The 18,122-nt window shown below is 37.1% G+C and overlaps 1 protein-coding gene across 1 annotated transcript in view; it reads left to right on the top strand.

Moving 5' to 3' along the window:
* Positions 1 to 18,122, top strand: part of LOC112560520 (tyrosine-protein kinase BAZ1B-like) — a 32,232-nt gene that overhangs the window by 5,845 nt on the left and 8,265 nt on the right. The window contains exons 6-31 of the mRNA XM_025232436.1: positions 455 to 528; positions 1,188 to 1,353; positions 1,713 to 2,510; positions 3,299 to 3,411; positions 3,688 to 3,846; positions 4,136 to 4,244; positions 4,885 to 5,053; positions 5,508 to 5,611; positions 5,828 to 5,968; positions 6,263 to 6,420; positions 6,997 to 7,124; positions 7,555 to 7,729; positions 7,888 to 7,954; positions 8,537 to 8,651; positions 9,683 to 9,851; positions 10,150 to 10,314; positions 11,782 to 11,842; positions 12,177 to 12,284; positions 12,654 to 12,801; positions 14,928 to 15,070; positions 15,192 to 15,332; positions 15,579 to 15,626; positions 16,169 to 16,329; positions 16,587 to 16,654; positions 17,331 to 17,536; positions 17,742 to 17,819. Coding sequence (XP_025088221.1) covers positions 455 to 528; positions 1,188 to 1,353; positions 1,713 to 2,510; positions 3,299 to 3,411; positions 3,688 to 3,846; positions 4,136 to 4,244; positions 4,885 to 5,053; positions 5,508 to 5,611; positions 5,828 to 5,968; positions 6,263 to 6,420; positions 6,997 to 7,124; positions 7,555 to 7,729; positions 7,888 to 7,954; positions 8,537 to 8,651; positions 9,683 to 9,851; positions 10,150 to 10,314; positions 11,782 to 11,842; positions 12,177 to 12,284; positions 12,654 to 12,801; positions 14,928 to 15,070; positions 15,192 to 15,332; positions 15,579 to 15,626; positions 16,169 to 16,329; positions 16,587 to 16,654; positions 17,331 to 17,536; positions 17,742 to 17,819 — 3,972 coding nt within the window. The remainder of the gene's footprint in view (positions 1 to 454; positions 529 to 1,187; positions 1,354 to 1,712; positions 2,511 to 3,298; positions 3,412 to 3,687; positions 3,847 to 4,135; positions 4,245 to 4,884; positions 5,054 to 5,507; positions 5,612 to 5,827; positions 5,969 to 6,262; positions 6,421 to 6,996; positions 7,125 to 7,554; positions 7,730 to 7,887; positions 7,955 to 8,536; positions 8,652 to 9,682; positions 9,852 to 10,149; positions 10,315 to 11,781; positions 11,843 to 12,176; positions 12,285 to 12,653; positions 12,802 to 14,927; positions 15,071 to 15,191; positions 15,333 to 15,578; positions 15,627 to 16,168; positions 16,330 to 16,586; positions 16,655 to 17,330; positions 17,537 to 17,741; positions 17,820 to 18,122) is intronic.

The following is an 18,122-nucleotide window of genomic DNA, read 5'->3' as shown; positions in this document are numbered from 1 at the left end:
GTAATAGTTGATGAGAACAGATTGGCTGTCAGGTTGAGAACGTTGTCACTTTGGTCCCCAGCCATCATAACTCCAGTTACCTGGTTTGCTTTTCTGCTACCACTGTTGGTTAGATTGTCTCTTAATCTCCATAGCAGTTTCCTTTTACTTGAATGAATTTTCGGTCGATTGCACACCCACCCTGTGACCTGGAGGATAGGTAGACCATACCTGTCTCACATGGGGGACTGCAGCAGGAGCTAATGCTCCTGTCAGCATAGCTGTAAGGATTATCAGTACACTCAAGCTCTTTGACCATAGCAAGGTGTTACTCTGTCAAAGGATGTTAGAACTACTAGTCTTTGTAACATGGTAGGGTCAGGGACATGAAGTCACATGTAAAGCATGTAAGTTGGATGATTTTAAAAGTGGCCTATGTGCAGTAAGGGTAAATTCAACTTTTCCTGTGTTGCAGCTTTTGCCTTACAAGTACAGTGTGCAGCTAGAAGATGGTCCCATTATAAACTCTGTCCCAGTGCAGGATTTGGCGTAAGTAAAAGAAGGCAAACAGAGTCAAACATATTGGGATGTAAATGCCGATGTAAATATTCTTATGTATCACCACGAGAGGATGATTTATTTACTTCTCTTGCGGTGAGGGTTTAATGCAGCGGCTCTCAACCTGTGGGGCGCGCCCCCCTGGGGGGGTGCTTACAAGGGGGGTGCGAAGGTGGTAATTTTTTAAAAGTTTCTTATACCGGTATAAGTGAAATTAGCTTACATTGCTGGCTAAGGGGGGCGTGCGGACGTACCTGTGTTCGTCAGGGGGTCGTCACAAGTAAAAGGTTGAGAACCGCTGGTTTAATGTTTCCATCATCGGTGATTTTTTTTTTTTTTTAACCATGACATGTATAGTTTTTCTGTGGATGTTTTGATAAAACATTGGTCATGATAATTGAAAACATACAGGTTTCGAAATGAAATTCATCAGATTTAGAAGCATTAAAAAATTAGGGAAATCCGAGAAGAAAATGTACAATTAGTTCCATGTTTGTCACCTTTCACGTTCCCTTTTGTTAATTGCTACTTATTAAATTTTTTGGGGTTTGTTTTGAGGATCAGCATTCTTTGATTTAATATTGCTTACATGAATACAGTCTACTGTCCTTTAACTTGTATTATTATTATTATATTTTTTTGGTCACCAGTCGTGTTGATCGACCTCCTTCAAAAGAACTTATACGATTGTTTATTCGCGCAAACGCTGTGCGAGCTGGACTCGGCTGTACAAGTCCTTGGGTGGTTGATGACAACCTTGTTGCTAAACATTCATTACCTAGCAAGTTTGCCGACTTCTTGCTATCACCTCTTAAGGTATTCTGATAGTTGTCAATTTTATAACATTTTAGCAAAGTAAGTTTGTTTCTCAAGTTACTAGTTTAAGTAGAAGAACTACTGCTTGTTTTGCAGTAACTGTCTTGAAATGTAGTAAGGTCATAATAGTGTTGGTTGATTCTGTAGATGCAGCTTAAACAAATTCAGATACATTTTCATGATGTGTAAGAGATGGCAAAAATCGCTCTCTACATCCTAGCATTACAGCTTGCTTTCATCAGTCACTAATATAACAGATTTTAAGTAGGTATTTTAGGCTATTTAGTTTGACATCATTGTTTGATTTTGTTAAATATTTGTTTTTAAAGTGTAACTTTCACATTTTGTTTTTTTTACAGATGGCTGAAGCAGCTAAACGAGCTGAGACATTGGGGAAGAAACGGAAACACCAAACTCATGAAGCAGGTACAAGCAAGAAGGTCAAAGTTTCTGATGGGAGTGAGAAAAGCAAGAAGAAAAATGAAGACACGCTTACACCAGTCTCACAAAACATGACTGTGAAGAGCAGTCCTGGAAAGGCCCTGAAGGGAAAAGACAAAACTGACAAGCAAAACAAAGTGAAGAAAGGAGACAGTGTTAAAAGGACACCAGTGAAATCAAAAAAAGAAGATGGTGTAATTGAAATAAATGATTCTTCTGATGAAGAAGTGAGTTTAGCAAAGATTAAAGCAAAGTGCGCAGGTCAGAATGAGGACTCTGATTTTGATGTTCCACTGGCTAGCCTCACAAATCATCAGGTACCAAAGAAAAAGAAATTTAAAAAGTTGTCTCTAGATGGTAGAATGGCCTCACATGAAGGCAGACACACGAAAAAGACATTGAACAAAAACTCTCAAAAGAAAAGTCCAGCTTTGCAAAAGCCTAAAAAGTTGGTCAACAATCAGAAGACGCCCACCAAACGCAAAAGACGTGACTCATCAGATTCTGATGTCCCTCTTAGTAAATTTTTTTCACCAAAAAAGACACCAGGCACTCCGAAATCAAAAACATCATCTCCTGCCAAAAAGATGAAGGAAAAGAATGAGCACACTCCACGAAAGGAGCAAAAGACTTCAGAAAAATCTCCTGAGAAGAAAGTAAGATGTAAACCGAAAAAAGGAGAGGACAATACTCCATCAAAACAAGGACCTAAGAAGGTTTGTCAGATTCTTCACCTTAACTTGCAAGACTGACAGTGGTGTGCTACATGTACATTTTAGGACATTATGTCATTGTTGTTCATCATTCACCTCCCCCATGCAAGCACCCCCCTTCCCCTTTAACAAATGTAAGCTGACATCTAAAGGCAAATCTAGATGTTTTTTGCAGAGATAGAACATGTAGAATTGATCTTGTGTGTGTGAGAGAGAGAGTGAGAACATGCGCATTTATCTGCAGTACACATTCCAAATAGTGAGAGTGTAAGAAAGATGTGTTTTTGCATACATGCATAAATTTGTGTTTGTAAACAATGGAACTTTCTCCCTTTTCATATCCGCCACCTACCCACTATTGAATCCTTTAAACGTGCACTGAAAATACACCTCTTCTGTAAACATTACTCCTAAGAACCTTTCCCATAATGCTAGTCCTTTTTCACACCATTTTGCAATATCATGTTACTCTCAGCTCTTGTTCTTGTTATTTAGTTCCTCTTTATGTTTTTCTGTATTTGATTTTATTCTTTGTTTAGGATGGTTGTTAATTCTTTTATAGCTCATATGTTATTTGTTTTCCTGTCCCTCATATGATGTACATGTTTCGTTCTTGTTCTTAAGTGCTTAGAGCATACTCCTTAAAGTGTGAGTATGTGCTTTACAAATTTTGCATTTATTATTATTTGTAGTATGGATAGTAAGAAGTTTTGTGGTTTGTGTTTGAAATCAATTGTTTTGCCTGTATTTACCAAGGATGGTTTTCTTATCTGATACTTGTCTATTGGCAGGGTATGAAGCAGGTGACGCTGTATGAACTGGCAACCCAAAAACCAAGCAAGCCAGCAGTTCAAACTCCAAAGAAGTCACCCGCCAAACCAGCAACTCCTCTAATAGTAAAAAAGTAAGTGCATTTTAATATTTGCTTTGTGTTTAACTGAAGTATGACTTGTTTAATGTGGTCTGTGACTACCCTAATGGGATTTGTTTATGTTAATATTGTGATTTTCTGAAACTTGAGAAGTATATTTGTAATATGTACATTTCTCATATAAAATCATTGCAAGTATGTAAAATAGAAATTCATTTATTTATTGTTTTAAGTGTTGCTACAATTTCAATAATTTGCGAACTAAAATTTAAAATTTTAAAAAAAGTGTTTTCCTCTGGTAATATTTAGGCTGATGCAGCTTAATAAAGAAGAGGATAAAGTGAAGTTTAACATGTTGCTGAAGAAAGCAGTACTGGTATTGACCCCTCAGCAGAAAAAGAACTTACCATCACCTATTAAAGAAAAACTGCAAAAGAAGACAGACATCATGGAAGAGAAGAAGAAGCTGTATGTACTGTGCTTATTTGGTATTAGCATATATTAACATGCTGCTAATTTTAGCTAAACTGTATGGTCTGTGCAGAAAATGACTGATCTTTGCAAAAGTTACTGTCACTTCTGCAGTAGGCTGAAGGGTGAAATTTAAATCGGGACCAAACTCCACAGGAATTGAATTCATGGCACTTTGCTTTGACAAGGAAGATGGGGAGATGCATGAAAATATCATGTGATTTAAAAAGTCTTGATCAAAGTAAGCTGTTTAGCTGCTTTTAATTTTAAATTTTTGTGCATGCAGAGAAAAAATGACAGATGAAGAGCGGGAAGCCTATTTCAAAGAGAAAAAGGAAAAGCAGAAGCAGCAACTTAAGGAAAAACTAAAAGCCAGGATGAAAGAACTTAGACAGGTTTCTGATACATTTTCATTATTTCGCTTTCTTTTAGTTAAGAGGAGTGGCATTTTTTCCCTTGTCTTTTATGTGAAGATAAAAAAATGGTTATGAAAAGAAACAGCTGGGTTAAAAAAAACCCATTAAAACTGAAATGATTCAGTTGTTTATGCCAGACTTTGTCTTTGTGGAGTTGCTTATTTGGATGAGTTTGTAAAGATATTTCAATTTTAAAGTGCATCCACATTCTCTTTCATCCCTGTAAATCAAGTGGGACATTAGGCTGCTGCAGAGGTCGTGTCCATAGTTTCACATGCATACCACAAAGGTTCTAAGAACAATAGGTGTTAGGATTAGATGGTTAAAATTGTAACAAGTTCTATGGCAAGGTCTAATTAGTATGAATAAATTACAGAATCACTAAAATAATACAGACAGCACAAAATTTGTAATCATGGAGATAGAAGGCCAAAGCTTTTTTCCATGTTGGAGAAGCCTTCATTTTCATGTCTGGAAATGTAGAAGATAAGGGTTTGTGAAATCTTTGTTTTGTATTTCCTATTAAGATTTGACGTTTTATAGGTGAAAACTCAAGTGTACACTTTGTTTCTAGGTTGACACTCATTGCATTTTTTTTTAAAAAATTTTTGCATTGCAGCGGTATGAAGATCAAGACCTTAACTTGCATCCCTTGCCAGCACCTCGCCTGGTAACTATGCCAGAAAATCTGCCCAATGAACTTTTTGGAGATATTGCTATGGTAACTGAATTCGTCTCCTCATACAGTGGGCTACTAATGCCAGATGCAGAGTACCCAATATATACAGGTCAGCACATTTTTTGTTGCTGCTGTTTTGGTCGCTGGGAATAGATGTTTTAAATAATATGTATTTTTGTATATGTGGATATTTGATAAATCGATTTTATATATTTTCTGCACATATACAGCAAACTTCTCCATCCTACCCTAGTCCCTGTCAGACATGCATGCGTTTTTTTGTGTTGTACTTTGTTTTTACATGTATTATTCTGTTTTGCCTCACTTGTGAGAGACAGGTGTGTGTTAACTACTGTGAGGGATGAACATATTTTAAATCAGCTGTTATCATTATTGTTACCATAAGCATTGTCATATAGGAATCATACACATGATTCAGTGGCAGATTCAGTATTAAAACATTACTATTTTGGGGAAAATTTTCAGGCATTTATAATTATGAAATATCTGCAACAAGCAGTAATCAGTTGGTTGATTTACTCTGTTTCTTTTCACCTCGACAGATGCTTTGATGAAAGCAATAGCTGGAGGCCCTCAGGGTTTTGCCTATTTGTCCCGTGTGCTGGGTGTTCTACTGCAAACATTGCAGCAAGATGAGCTAGCAGAGGTCAGTTTGTAATGCAAAAAATGTGCAGATTTGAATTGTATAGTGATATATTCCTATTCTAGCAAGTACCTAATGTCAGGCTTAAAGAAAACTTGTAATTTATAATTGTGTATTTTTCAAAAGAAAAGCATTTCTTTTTTAATTTTTAGCCTTTGCATGTAGTCCTCAATATCATCATATGCATGAATCCTTAATATTTGTATCTTTTGTGTTAAGGGTTATTCTGAGCTTCGTGTGCCCCTAAGAGATATTGCAGTTAACCCATATACTGTGTCAGAACTGGTTCGGTTATGTCTTCGCAAACATGACAGCAATGACAATAGCTCTGATATAGCAGAAACTGATGACTCAGAAGTGGTGAGTATCTGAACCATAGCATTTTTTCAGATTTCTTTGTAGTCTTCAAGAGGAAAGCAGGTGGCAATTACAATTGTCCCTTAAAAAATGTTATCACTTTTTGCCAGAATAGCAAAAATTATTAAAGATAAAAATCAGCATTTGATATTCCAGCAATAATCTTATGATTTACCAAAGCCATTGTAAAAAAAGTGTCATTTGAAGAATTTAGACACCTATTTGTTGTATGATATTAGAAAAAATGGTAAAGAATTGTGAACAGTTAAGTGGTCATTTCATAATCTGCTTGATCAGCCTGACTCCCTGGTCCAGCTATTGGAAACACAAGAGTTCTATCAGCTGGAGAGTGATCAGAAAGTTGCACTGTTAAAGGGCTTGTGTCTTCGCCTTATGTCTACTTACTCTTTGCAAGATTACATGGAAGAGAGGCAGCGTGAAGCTATACAGCTAACGTAAGTTTTGTAGTTTTATATTTTTTTGTTGATGCTTTGTTCACTCTTTTTTATTGGCAAGTTGTCATAACCATGGCTGTCTTGATACAGCTTCCCAAATCTGATAAATGTTTCTAGATTACAAATTTTTTGTGATCATCAAAACAACTTGCATTTTTTTTTTGGGATCATGTTTTTAAATGATACTGTTTATGTTCCTAAAGCATTTTACTGCTTGTTTTTTCTTTTGTTCTCTTTTTTAGTTTTTGTCAGATAAACATTCTTGTTTTGCACCCCTTCTCCTACCTTCCCCAGAGAACCAAAAAGAAAGTTCTATGCATAGAATAATCTTCAAAAAGAGTGTTATGCTACAACTAAAAAAGGAAAACATTTTTCATGAAGGATATCGATATATTTTCAAAATTTATATTTGCAGCATGTTGAGTCTCTAGACATTGCATAAAATATAACATTTCTTAGAACAAGTGTTACTGGATGTTATAAATAGGTGTCCTGTATTTACTGTAAATGATTTAGAACATTTAGCATCCTGTTGAAGACAGAAAATCTTTTGTACAACAAGCCTGTCGTTAACAGGAAACAGAGGAATAGTGAAATGAAAGAGTTCAACGAGAAAAAGAGAGATAAAAAGCAAAATAAGTCTAGCCAGCGACAATCCTCCAGCAGTTTTGTCCACAGTGAAAACAGTCAGGAGAATTCCCCTGGTAAGTAGCATACACTCTAGTATAACACTCTCCATCCTTATTGTTTGTTCCCTGATTCCTCTTTGTCTTCTATGTTTGTCTTTAATTACTTGTCTGCATGGTTGTTTCCCCTATCCTTCGTATTCTGTCTCCTACTTGTCTTAAGGCTAAGAGCACGCTCCTTCATAAGCATGATTATGTGCTGGATAAGTCTCATGTTTATTATTATACATGGTTTTGATTACAGGTTTTTGTATGAACTTGCATGGATAATGCATGTTGTATGTTGGAATTTGTGCACATTTAGCTGCTTGTAAAGCAGTCAGTGATTGTGTTCTGCAGATCAAATATTTATTTATAATTATTAAATATTTCTACAAGTGTGTGTAGACAAAACAAAGTGTTCTGTGCAGGAGATAATTTTATTTTAAAGCTGCTATTGTAATTTCAGCTATCACCATTGCAAATTTCTATGGAAAGAAACTAGATGACACATCAACAAATGATTCCGCTATTGATAGTCAGGAAGATGACGATAACCTTGTCTCCATTGTAAAGCGGCGACGCCTGATGGCAGCCAAAGCTGCAGCTGAGAAAGAAAAACGAGAACTGGAACGACGCTTGCAGTACGTAAAAGAACATATTTTTTTCATGTGAAATTTGACTTCTTGTTCCATGTCCTTAATAAATACTTATAAAAAATATATAATTATCTATTATTGGGTTGTGATAATTGGAGAGTGAGAAAAGGGATCATACAAGAAATTTTTTTTTGTTTTGACAGAAGAGAGAAAGAACATCAGGAAGAGAGGACACGTCGGGAAAGAGAACAGTTTGAGACTAAATTTAAGGTTAGTTTTCTGTTCTTGTCTGCACAAAGAAAGAGAGAGGAAGGAGAAAGACACTCTGTGTGTGTGTGTAACAGAGTTGATAGATATGATTTGAAAGGCATTCCAGTGGACACGTTAAACATAAAAACAATGAGATTACTCATAATGATTAAGACTACGAAATGTATCAGGTCATATGAATTATAAACCAAATAAACTGTATAAGATAAACATATTAAACTTCTGCTAAAGAAGATTTGTGTAATTCTATTATTTATTTCATAATTCATAAGTTTCTAGTTCATTTACCAAGGTGTTGAATACAAGACAGGATTGTATAGGAAATAACATTAAAAAAGCACTGTCATTTAAAGTGTTAAAAAATAGGATGCATAACACCTTTGCATACTATGCATTGATAAGCTACTTTAGTGAGATGTGGATAAGCTAATTAATGAGATGTGTTTGAAATGCATGCTCAATTTACATTGAAAATCTTACTGATATCATTTCAAAGCAGAATGCTGAGACTTGTTTCATGTGAAGTAGCATTAGATGACAGTTCCTTAAAAAAAGATTGTTTCCTTTTTTGTTCTTTTTTAGGATAGCATAAATCTTGCTCGCACAGTTCTTCGTCATATACCCATTGGGTATGATCGTCATCACAATCGCTATTGGATATTTACAAACACAACTCCAGGTCTTTATATTGAGAAAGGTGGGATCATTTTTTAATTCTGAACATAGTTTGCATTCGTTTAAATTTTGAGCTCAGGTTTATGCTTTTGGAAGTAATGTGCATGAAATATATGTTTGGGTGGTTTCAGGCTTAATAGAACTTCTCTAATTGTCTAGGTCTTTCTGTCTTCTGTCTTCACAGTTACTTGAAGTTGATCTTTACTTATTTGCTACAGCAGTATAATGCATTAAAGTGATTTGTTAGCAGACATTTCTTTTTAACAGTTAACTCTCTCATATGGTTTAAATCTTCCCTGTGCTATCTAAAAGGAATGGATTGTAGTTTTAGAAAAAGCCAGAACAAATGACGCACACAAGGTGTCAGACACAAGACACCATTCGTACACGAAACAATACGATACCGACCACAACTCGCTAAAGAGAGTAAGAGCAACTTATAAAGATAAAGAATTAAACATTTTAACATTTCTTTGGAAAGTTTGTACAAGTAGTCAGCAGAGTCATTTCTAGAGGAATGGATTGTGGCCTAAAAGCGTTAAGCAGAATGCATATGATAGACATTCAACAACAAATAAAAACCTGTACAAACTGTTGTTTGAGTTTCACATGGATACACTTCCCCAATTTGCTTGTTCTTGGAAAGCTGTGCCTCCTTTTGCAGACTGTGAGGGGGACTTCATCTATCTAAACCTAATAAAGTCTTGGAGAAGTTGCCTTGAGGAGAAACACTTAAATCATGTTCTCATAAGAATAAAATATCAAAATGGATCACAACTTTAGTGATGCCTTGTCTATTGTTTATCAAATGTTATTAGAAAAAAGTAGGGAAAATGTTTGTTTTGATTGACCCCTTGTTTCGTTTGAAGGGTCCTGTTTTCCCCATTGAGAGGACCCCAGGGCTTCTCTTTTTGAAATCCTAGGTTAACCTCTGTAGCTAAACGACATATGATGATACACTTTGCTTTGATAATTTGGTTATTAAGCAGATGAAAATTTGTCTTAATAAGAACACTTCTGGGAGTTGCTGTAGTTGTGAATACATGTCAGCAGGATGGGTATCCCAAGATATATCCTACAATCCAGGCTGTGTGCCTCAAGAAAAGGGACGCAATGATGATTCAGCTTCCTCTTTAGCTACCTCATCATCCACGCCAGAAAAGAATTCAAGTAAAGCTACTCATCTTGGTCCCAAGAGAAAGAAAGCACTTGTTGAATCAACGTAGGTTTTTTCCCTCTTGTTTTTAACAAAGTAATTTATAAACCTTTTATTTTAAGTGGTCTTGTTTTTCCCACCTCATTTATAAAATGACTTCTCTTTCCAAGTATCTCTGTTGAAGTTGTTGGAATAATGTTGTAGCATATGCTATAAATGTTTTTGTTTTGAAAGGCTACAGTGTGTGAAGAATAAAGTTTGTATTTTGTGCCTTGTGCTCATTTTCGTTTTATACATAACAGCAACATGTTTTATATATAATAATTCTCAAACAGCTTTATTTGTATATTTATTTATCTTGTAGCATACCACACTCTGGACAGAACTTGTGGTTCACGTACCCTTCTGTCAAAGATCTTGATGAACTTCTCAAAGCTCTTCATCCTCAAGGTATCAGGGAAGGTGCACTCAAAGTGGAGCTGAAGAAACGATACGCAGATATTTGCCGTGGCATCACAGCTGCACAAAGGTGTGTTACCACTTTGAAAGTTGTGCTTTTCATAAGACTTATTTCTGTGTTATTCCTGAGTGACAGATGATATTAAAAAGTTGACTTTAGCCACTTTTCCCTGGCCACCATCTTACTAAACAAAAATGGCCGCTTCGCCAGAGACATGATGATGGTGCAGAAATAGGCTTTTCACTTTAGTCTTTTTTTTTAAAAAAAGAAAACATGTTGGCATTTATTCTTTGTTTTGGAGGTTCATATTAAGTATACAAACAGACATTCAGTTAATGCCAAATAGGTGTCACAGATTGATCATTCCTGTCACCTGGGGCTGGGTTGGTTTGATTTTCGTTATCGGATGATGTAGTTTTATGTGGGACAATATGGTCATGGCAAGGTTGATCGAGTGAGAGAGGTTGATGTGGCTGGGGCCATGTGGTTGTTTTAAGATAGCATCTTTGTCTACCATATATATGTGTATTGATCTGTTGATTTTTACCTGGAGAGAGTTTCTGCTTAGCACAACAATGATGAAATGAGTAAGCATGACTGAGTGAAACCTTGGCTTGAAGGTCAGCACAAAGAAAACTAACAATATGAGAGTGAATGCCAGAGTCCAAGACAGCATCAAACTAAATGGAGACAAGATTGAGGAAGTTGACAGTTTCACCTATCTTGGGACCAAAATGCCAAACACCGGGGTTGCGGAGGTGGAGATTCGAGCCCGACAGGCGAAAGCCAGCCAGGCCTTCGCCTCACTTAGGAGCACATGGAAGGCAAAAAACATCAGTCAGAAGATCAAGCTGAGAATCTTTAAGTCAAATGTGATCAGCACCCTCCTTTACAGATCAGAGTCATGGAAGATGATCAAAACCATCAGTAACAAGCTTGACGTCTTCCAAAACAGATGCCTCAGGCGCATACTTAACATCTTTTGGCAAAATACCATCACCAACGAAGAACTCCACTGAAGAAGTGATACGGAGTCCATCACCATGCAGGTTCAACAAAAGCATTGGCGATGGATTGGACATGTGCTCTGCCAGCAAACAGTAGACCTCTCCAGAGTCGCCCTATTACTCCAGACGGCCGAAGAAAATGAGGCTGCCCAGAGGAAACTTGGAGAAGAACAGTGGAAAGGGAGATGAAAGGAAAGGGCTGGACATAGGGTCACCTGGAGCGGGTTTCAGCCGATCGACATTGGTGGCGGACTCTGGTTGAGGCCTTATGTGCAACCTGATGCACAAAGAGGAATAGATAGATAGATGACAGAGTGAAGAAGAATACTCTGTGAAATGACTTTTAAGGGCTTTTTTTTTTATTAAACAAGTGAAATTGAATTGAGGGGTGTTTGATGGTTCATAGAATAAAGCAGACTGGTCAATTTTCCTCTTAGTTACTACTTGATTTTTGGTAGATTTTAATGGGGAGGATTTTTTTATTATTGTTTTTCTTAGATCGTTATGAACATTTCTTTTGTGTCTTTAGGAACAATTTAGAGCTTCGAGACTCTGATGGAAATGTGGAGATGATAGCTGGATTCAAGAAGGTAACTGCTGAATTTTTGCTTGTCTTGTGTGCCTAGGCTACTTTCACTATCTTTAAGACACTGTTTTGGTCATGCTATCAACATATAATTTGGAATATGATAGCAAATAAATGTGGAACTAGCTACTTAAAGCACTGAGGTACAGATATTTGGTTGTTAAACTTCTGGAACATCTGTCTACAACTTGAGAGGTTTTTTCCGGATGCTTGCTTAAAATATATATACCTGTATTATAGTTTATTCATACAGGCATCAAAAGTGAATACAGTAAAACACTTAAGGAATCTGACATGGGAGTTGTTTCTGATATTCTTGTTTTCTTTCATTTGTTTAGGAATTGGCTGATATTGAGCTGCGATTACGAAATGGTGGGCTTGGAGGTGTACAGAATTATAGCTCTTGGGAGGCAAAACTCATGGCTGCAGAAGATTGTGTCATGATGGTTAGTTGAATACTTTGTGATCTGAAGAGCAATATTACCTAAGTGTCTAGTGTGCTTGTGTAATTTTGTTTGTGTGTGTGAGCCTGATCATGCTTACACCAACACTACAGTCAATACTACAAGCATGTATCATTTATTACTACAGTCGGACCTCGATAAGTTTAACTCAAAGGGACCTGACAAAAATTCAACGTACCGAGTTTTCGAGTTAGGGAAAATGGTGTAATAGGCGCAGGTATTTGGCCGGGAACTAACAATTAATTCGATATAGGGAGGTTTTCGACTTAGGGAAGGTCGACTTATCGAGGTCCAACTGTAAATGTTGAACAAAAGACTATTTGATGTGCTGTACAAGGACCAAATTTGCAGGGTGCCTGTCTGTTGGAAGTGCAAGAAGGAATCTTAGACAAGTTTCTACAAGGCTTTATGAAACGACTAAAACAATCTGATAAGTCAGACAAGGCTGAGGAGGGAGATAACAGTGATGCAGATGATGAAGATAAGAAGAGTATTAAAGGTAATAACATTCAGAGTATGCTTGACTGCTGATTCATAACTGTTGTTCTTGTGCAGCATGTTGTAGTTTTAGATAATGTTTCCATTTTTCTTTATTGGTTTTACCAGATGACATGACCACAGGAGATACCTTTGCCCTTTAACATGTGCCAAAGGTCTCCCCTCATAAACCTCCATCCTACCTTTCTTGACACTTACTAGATCACTAGATCAGTATTTCTGCCAATCTTTCCACATGGTTACCTACTACGAAGAATTAGTCTTTTTAGCTTACTGCAACTTACTGCAGGCAGTTTCTGTACTCCAGAGTTTGAATCTGCTGTTGTCTTTCCTGCCCCATTTGAAGTTTAGGCCAGGACTGGCAAACTGCCGTGATGTTTGCTGACTCATTGTAAAACACCAGTACTCCCTTTCGCCTCAGCCTGCACATAGCACTCTAAATTTTAAGTTTACCCTATGAACTGTAAATCTGTATTCTTACATTTTATTTATATTTTTATGTTTGATGTGTACAGCAGAATGAGCTTGCCTGTTGATTGGAATATTGCATGATACAAGTAATCTTTATTATTATTATTAAAAGTGTTTTGATGTTACTTGCATAACCCTTTGTTTTTTTCGTCCAAAGAGATTGAATGATTTTCTCCACAGGACACACAGAAAGTGATTTCTTCTTTGTACTGTACCATGACATGATTATATGGAGATATTGCCCTCCAGCTACCCAATTCTGCAATCCACTCCCAATTAGCTGGGATGACCAATGAGCAGAGAGAACACAAAATAAGCCACTTACACACACACACCCTTCCTCCCTCTGACTTACTATACCTTCATGTCAGGGTAGTAAGTACACCTCTCCAGCTATTTGCATGGCGGAAACTACTTTGGTCATGTTTCTTCTTTGACTGTACCGGATGATATAACCACATGAGATGAAGGGTTACACTAGCTCTTTAACCATTTAAAAGCTGTCTCCTCTGACGGAGCTGTCACATACCTGGTGTGAGCACTGCCCTCTAACAGCATAAAAGGCCAAATGCAAGGCGAACACAGCAGTTTTTTTTATGCTTACTGTGGTGTTCACTAGCCTTATCATGTGCTGAAAACGTGTGCTTTGTCAAGTTTACCACCTATACTTGGCGTTTCCTCTCTACAGATCTTTTGTCAGTTTTTTTCCTTGTGATACGGACTTCTTTTTCTTGAGAGATGTGTTTTCAGTTAGCAGCTGTGCAGCAGCACAAAGCTTGTGACTTCAGACTTGTGTAACCTGTGCTATATTTTTATAGTTAAGTTTTATATCATTTTAACGCTACAGAGAATTCTGCATTTTTTGTTGGATTTATTGTGTCACTGGGCTTCTTTTCCTTGAGAATAGATGAGTGTTGTCAGTGTCAGGGTTTGGACTATGCAGCAGCAAAAAGCTTGTGACACCAGACTTGTATTTCCTGTGTTTTAACACGACAGAGTTTCTTGTTGGATTTTTGTGTGTGTCTCTTGCTTCTTTTCCTTGAGAAAAGACATGATTTGCCAGTCAGCATCATCTATGTTACATTTTTTACCGCTACAGAGAATTCTGCATTTTTCTTTGAGTGATCTTTCTTGACGTCTGGCAGGTCCCTCCAGTGAGCTCAAGATGTAACCACGAGCCGCATTCTGACACAGGTTTATGGCCTAACTCGACCTCTGTTTCAATCTCGTCGACACTGGGCTCGCCTCTTCTTAGTTCTTCTGGTGATGAACAAATGTTTCTTTTGGAGAGGTTTACTACATACATAAACCAGAAATGTCTGTATGGGTAAGCATAGATGTCTGGATTTTTTGGGGATTTTGATTTTGATGTTTGGCTTGAGTTCTGGTGAAAAGCTGTTTTTTTTTTGTATATTGTTCATCCCTGACTGATTTGGAGTGGACAGCTGGAATTTGGTAGAAAGAAGTTGATATCTCCATTTTAGTCATGTTATCTGGTAAACATCTGAAGAGAGAAATTTTACTACCACATATATTTCAATGAAAATACCTGCAACATAAGTGAGATGAGTTGAAGATCGTGATGACTGTTTGAAGGTGATCTGTCAGATTGTGAAAAAAGAGCCTGAAAATTCTGTTTGCTTCGCAAATTTTCAGAGGAACGAAGTCTGAGTGCCGCAGAGCAACGGCTACAACAGTGGAAGGGTGCTGTAGAGAACTGTTCAACTTTATCTCGTCTCCATGTTCTTCTTAGTATGATGGATTCCTGCATCAAGTGGGAGAAGTCCGCAGAGAATGCAGTGAGTCTTTTTGATTGGTGACTGAGCAAGTGATGTTGCTGAGTGGAAGAGAAGAGGGAGGCCAGAAAGAAAGCAGGAATGCTGAAGGTTAAAAAGTAACTGTCAAACTGGTGTGTTGCAGAAATGCAAGATTTGCAGGAAAAAATGTGATGATGACCGACTACTGCTCTGTGATGAATGTAACCAGGCATTTCACATGTATTGTCTTCGGCCTGCTTTGGTCTCAGTACCACGAGGAGATTGGTACTGTCCTGCATGCATGGTCAGCATCTTAAAATTTTTTATATATATATAAAAAAAACAGAGAGAAATTAAAAGATGGCATGTTAAAAGGGAAAATAAAAAATGTGAAGATTTTGAGTTTCCATTTGTGTTAACTCTTCCGCCGTGCCAGATCCTACCATCCCACCCTTCTCTCTCTCCGTTGTTTGCATCCTTATGCTAATATTTTTATATAGTTACTATTTATTTGAATGTTTTGTTGATTTAATTGTTTGCTTGTTTGCAGCCCCAGTCAAAAAGGAGAACACAAGTTCCCAAACGCTTTGCAGATGAGGTATATTATAATGTGTGCTTCATTGTGTGAGCGTGTAACAATCTTATTGATAGATTCTGCATGTGTTTGGTATTATAAATTTTGTGTGAGTGTATGTTTAGTCAAAGAATGCTAGATTTTGGCATTTTAATATCACCAAATCAAGAATTCTGTTTCTTGAAAAAAGAAAATTTGTGTTTTCCTCTATTATTATGTATTGGGTTTCCAATCTGTGGTATCAAAGGCATGTGAAATTGGCAGAAGTCGCAAAAAAAAAAAAAAAAAATTTCTTTCCCCATCTTGCTTTAAGATGGCTGCATTGTCAGTTGGTGCATGATAAAGAAAAAAGTAATAGCTTAATTTTTTTAGCGCAAATTTTCCCTGACTGCACATGGTATTTGTAAGTTGATATTTTTTCATTTTTATTTATTTATTTTTTAAATCTGCAGGGGTGTTTTTGTGTGTGTGTGTGTGAGAGAGAGAGTGGCTTTTCCTCCTAAACTCATTCAGCAGGGGTGTATCAATGTAATTGAATTATAGCTATGAAAATATTTGTCTTTCAGTCTGAAAGTGATGCAGTCAGTAGTGAGGAGGAAGAAGGAGGGGAGCGAAGTACAGCCTGCCAAGAGTGCGGAGGTCAAGACGAGGAGCTCATACAATGTGGCTCATGTCACTCTGTCTATCACTTAGACTGCCATCAACCTCCACTGCGACGAGCACCCAGGTAGGTTGCTATATCCAGTGTCTGATGGCAGTCCAACAGTCTAGTTCAGATATATTCCAGACTTTAAGAAATTGCCATAGATTATAGAGCAGCAAGTGAACAGTAAGAGTGTGGGATCTGTTGCTAGTGCTAGTCCAACTAGCTTTTAGGCACATAAAGGTTGTCAGCAGATCTGATATTGTTCTTGCATTATATTTGAAAGCTCACATGGCTTAACGATCATGCATATTTATGCTATGATTAAAAAAAAATTTCAGAGGTAGCTGGGAGTGCAGTAACTGTAAAAATGGATTCACCAGACAAAAGAAAAGGCCACAACGAAAAGGTAATATTGTTTTAACATATTAACCAGGGTGTTGTACTGTTAACGTGTTAATTAAGGTGCATGTAACGTAACTGATAGGAAGAAAAAAAGTAAACAAAAAAGTCCCTCAATAATTGGCATAGATCTAGGTACTAAAACTTACATTATATGCAATCAGGATTATTTGTGGTCTGAAATTTATACCAAACATGATTCAAACAATTTTTTTTTTTTAAATCAAAAGGTTTGAATTTCTTCTTTGTACTATGTCAGATGACATGACAGTATAGAGATTACCCGACAAGTTACCTTGTCTTCTCCTGATTGGACAAAACTGATCAATCACTAGGGTGCACACAACTCACTCCCCATCTTGTCCCACCTGACCATTGAGTTCACATCCCCATTTCTTCTTTGTACCAGATGACATGACCAGATAAAAGGCTAGAGCAGCTCTTAACCATCAAAAGTTGTCTTCCTGACAGTGAGCTGACAGTCTAGAATAAACTCTCTTTCTTCTTTGAGACTTACCAGATAACTTCAGACCTTTAGCCCTTCAGACCCTCCCGTTATTTGGGTGAAGTGTTGGTTAAAAAAGAAAATTGCTGTATTGGCTTTGCATTTGCCTTGATGATTGTTTCTACTCATTTGTCCCTTGTGGCATATTGATTTAGTTTGTCATCGTTCTGTATTGCAGTTGCGGCTTCACGGAAAAACTATTGTTATGATGACAGTCCACCTGAACTAGCTGATGGAAATCCTCGCTTGTTAAATTACACTTCTTCAGGTGGACGCAGGTCTGGACGTTTATCAGGAGGTGATGGTTATTTGAGGACACGCAGTAGTGATCGTCATGAAGATCTTTCACAGCATCGCTCACGACGTGCTCCATCAGATCTCTCTGTAAGTTTTCAATTATGACATGGCTATGGTGGTTCTTTTTTTTGTGCGGATGGGTCAAAACATTTCTGTGGATTTATGTGATATAGTTTAGTTTTGTGTAGGTCTTTATGATATTCACAATTTTGCTGAAGATAGGAAAATGGTTATTGTTAATTTGGATCAGTTATGGTTTGGAGCAACTTCATGTGACATTTTCAATTGGTAGATTTGTGAAGACATCTTACAGCGGCTGATGAAACATCCAAATAGCTGGCCTTTCTTGGAACCTGTTGACAAAAAAGAGGTATGTTGAGAACTTATTGTGGTGATCTGAGGATCCATTGCACAACATGGAAAGATAATGATTTCTTAGAACCTGTTGTTAGGTTGTCATCTGATAGAATCCAGTTCTGCTAGAGAGTTGCACGCTCTCTTAATATTTGTATATTTATTTGACAGTACAATTTTATTTTTCAGTTGATACTGTTTGAGCTGTTGTATGCAAATATCATGGGGTACTAAAGTCACAGATGCTTATTTAAAGGTTATTTAAGTAAACAAAACTAACATCATGACTGCTGTTAAGTTGAGACACCATATGCGCCAT

This window comes from Pomacea canaliculata, linkage group LG3 (assembly GCF_003073045.1).
Source record: "Pomacea canaliculata isolate SZHN2017 linkage group LG3, ASM307304v1, whole genome shotgun sequence".
Classification (NCBI taxonomy): Eukaryota; Metazoa; Mollusca; class Gastropoda; order Architaenioglossa; family Ampullariidae; genus Pomacea; species Pomacea canaliculata.
The sequence above is the reverse complement of the archived record's forward strand: the minus strand, read 5'-3'. Positions and strand labels throughout refer to the sequence as shown.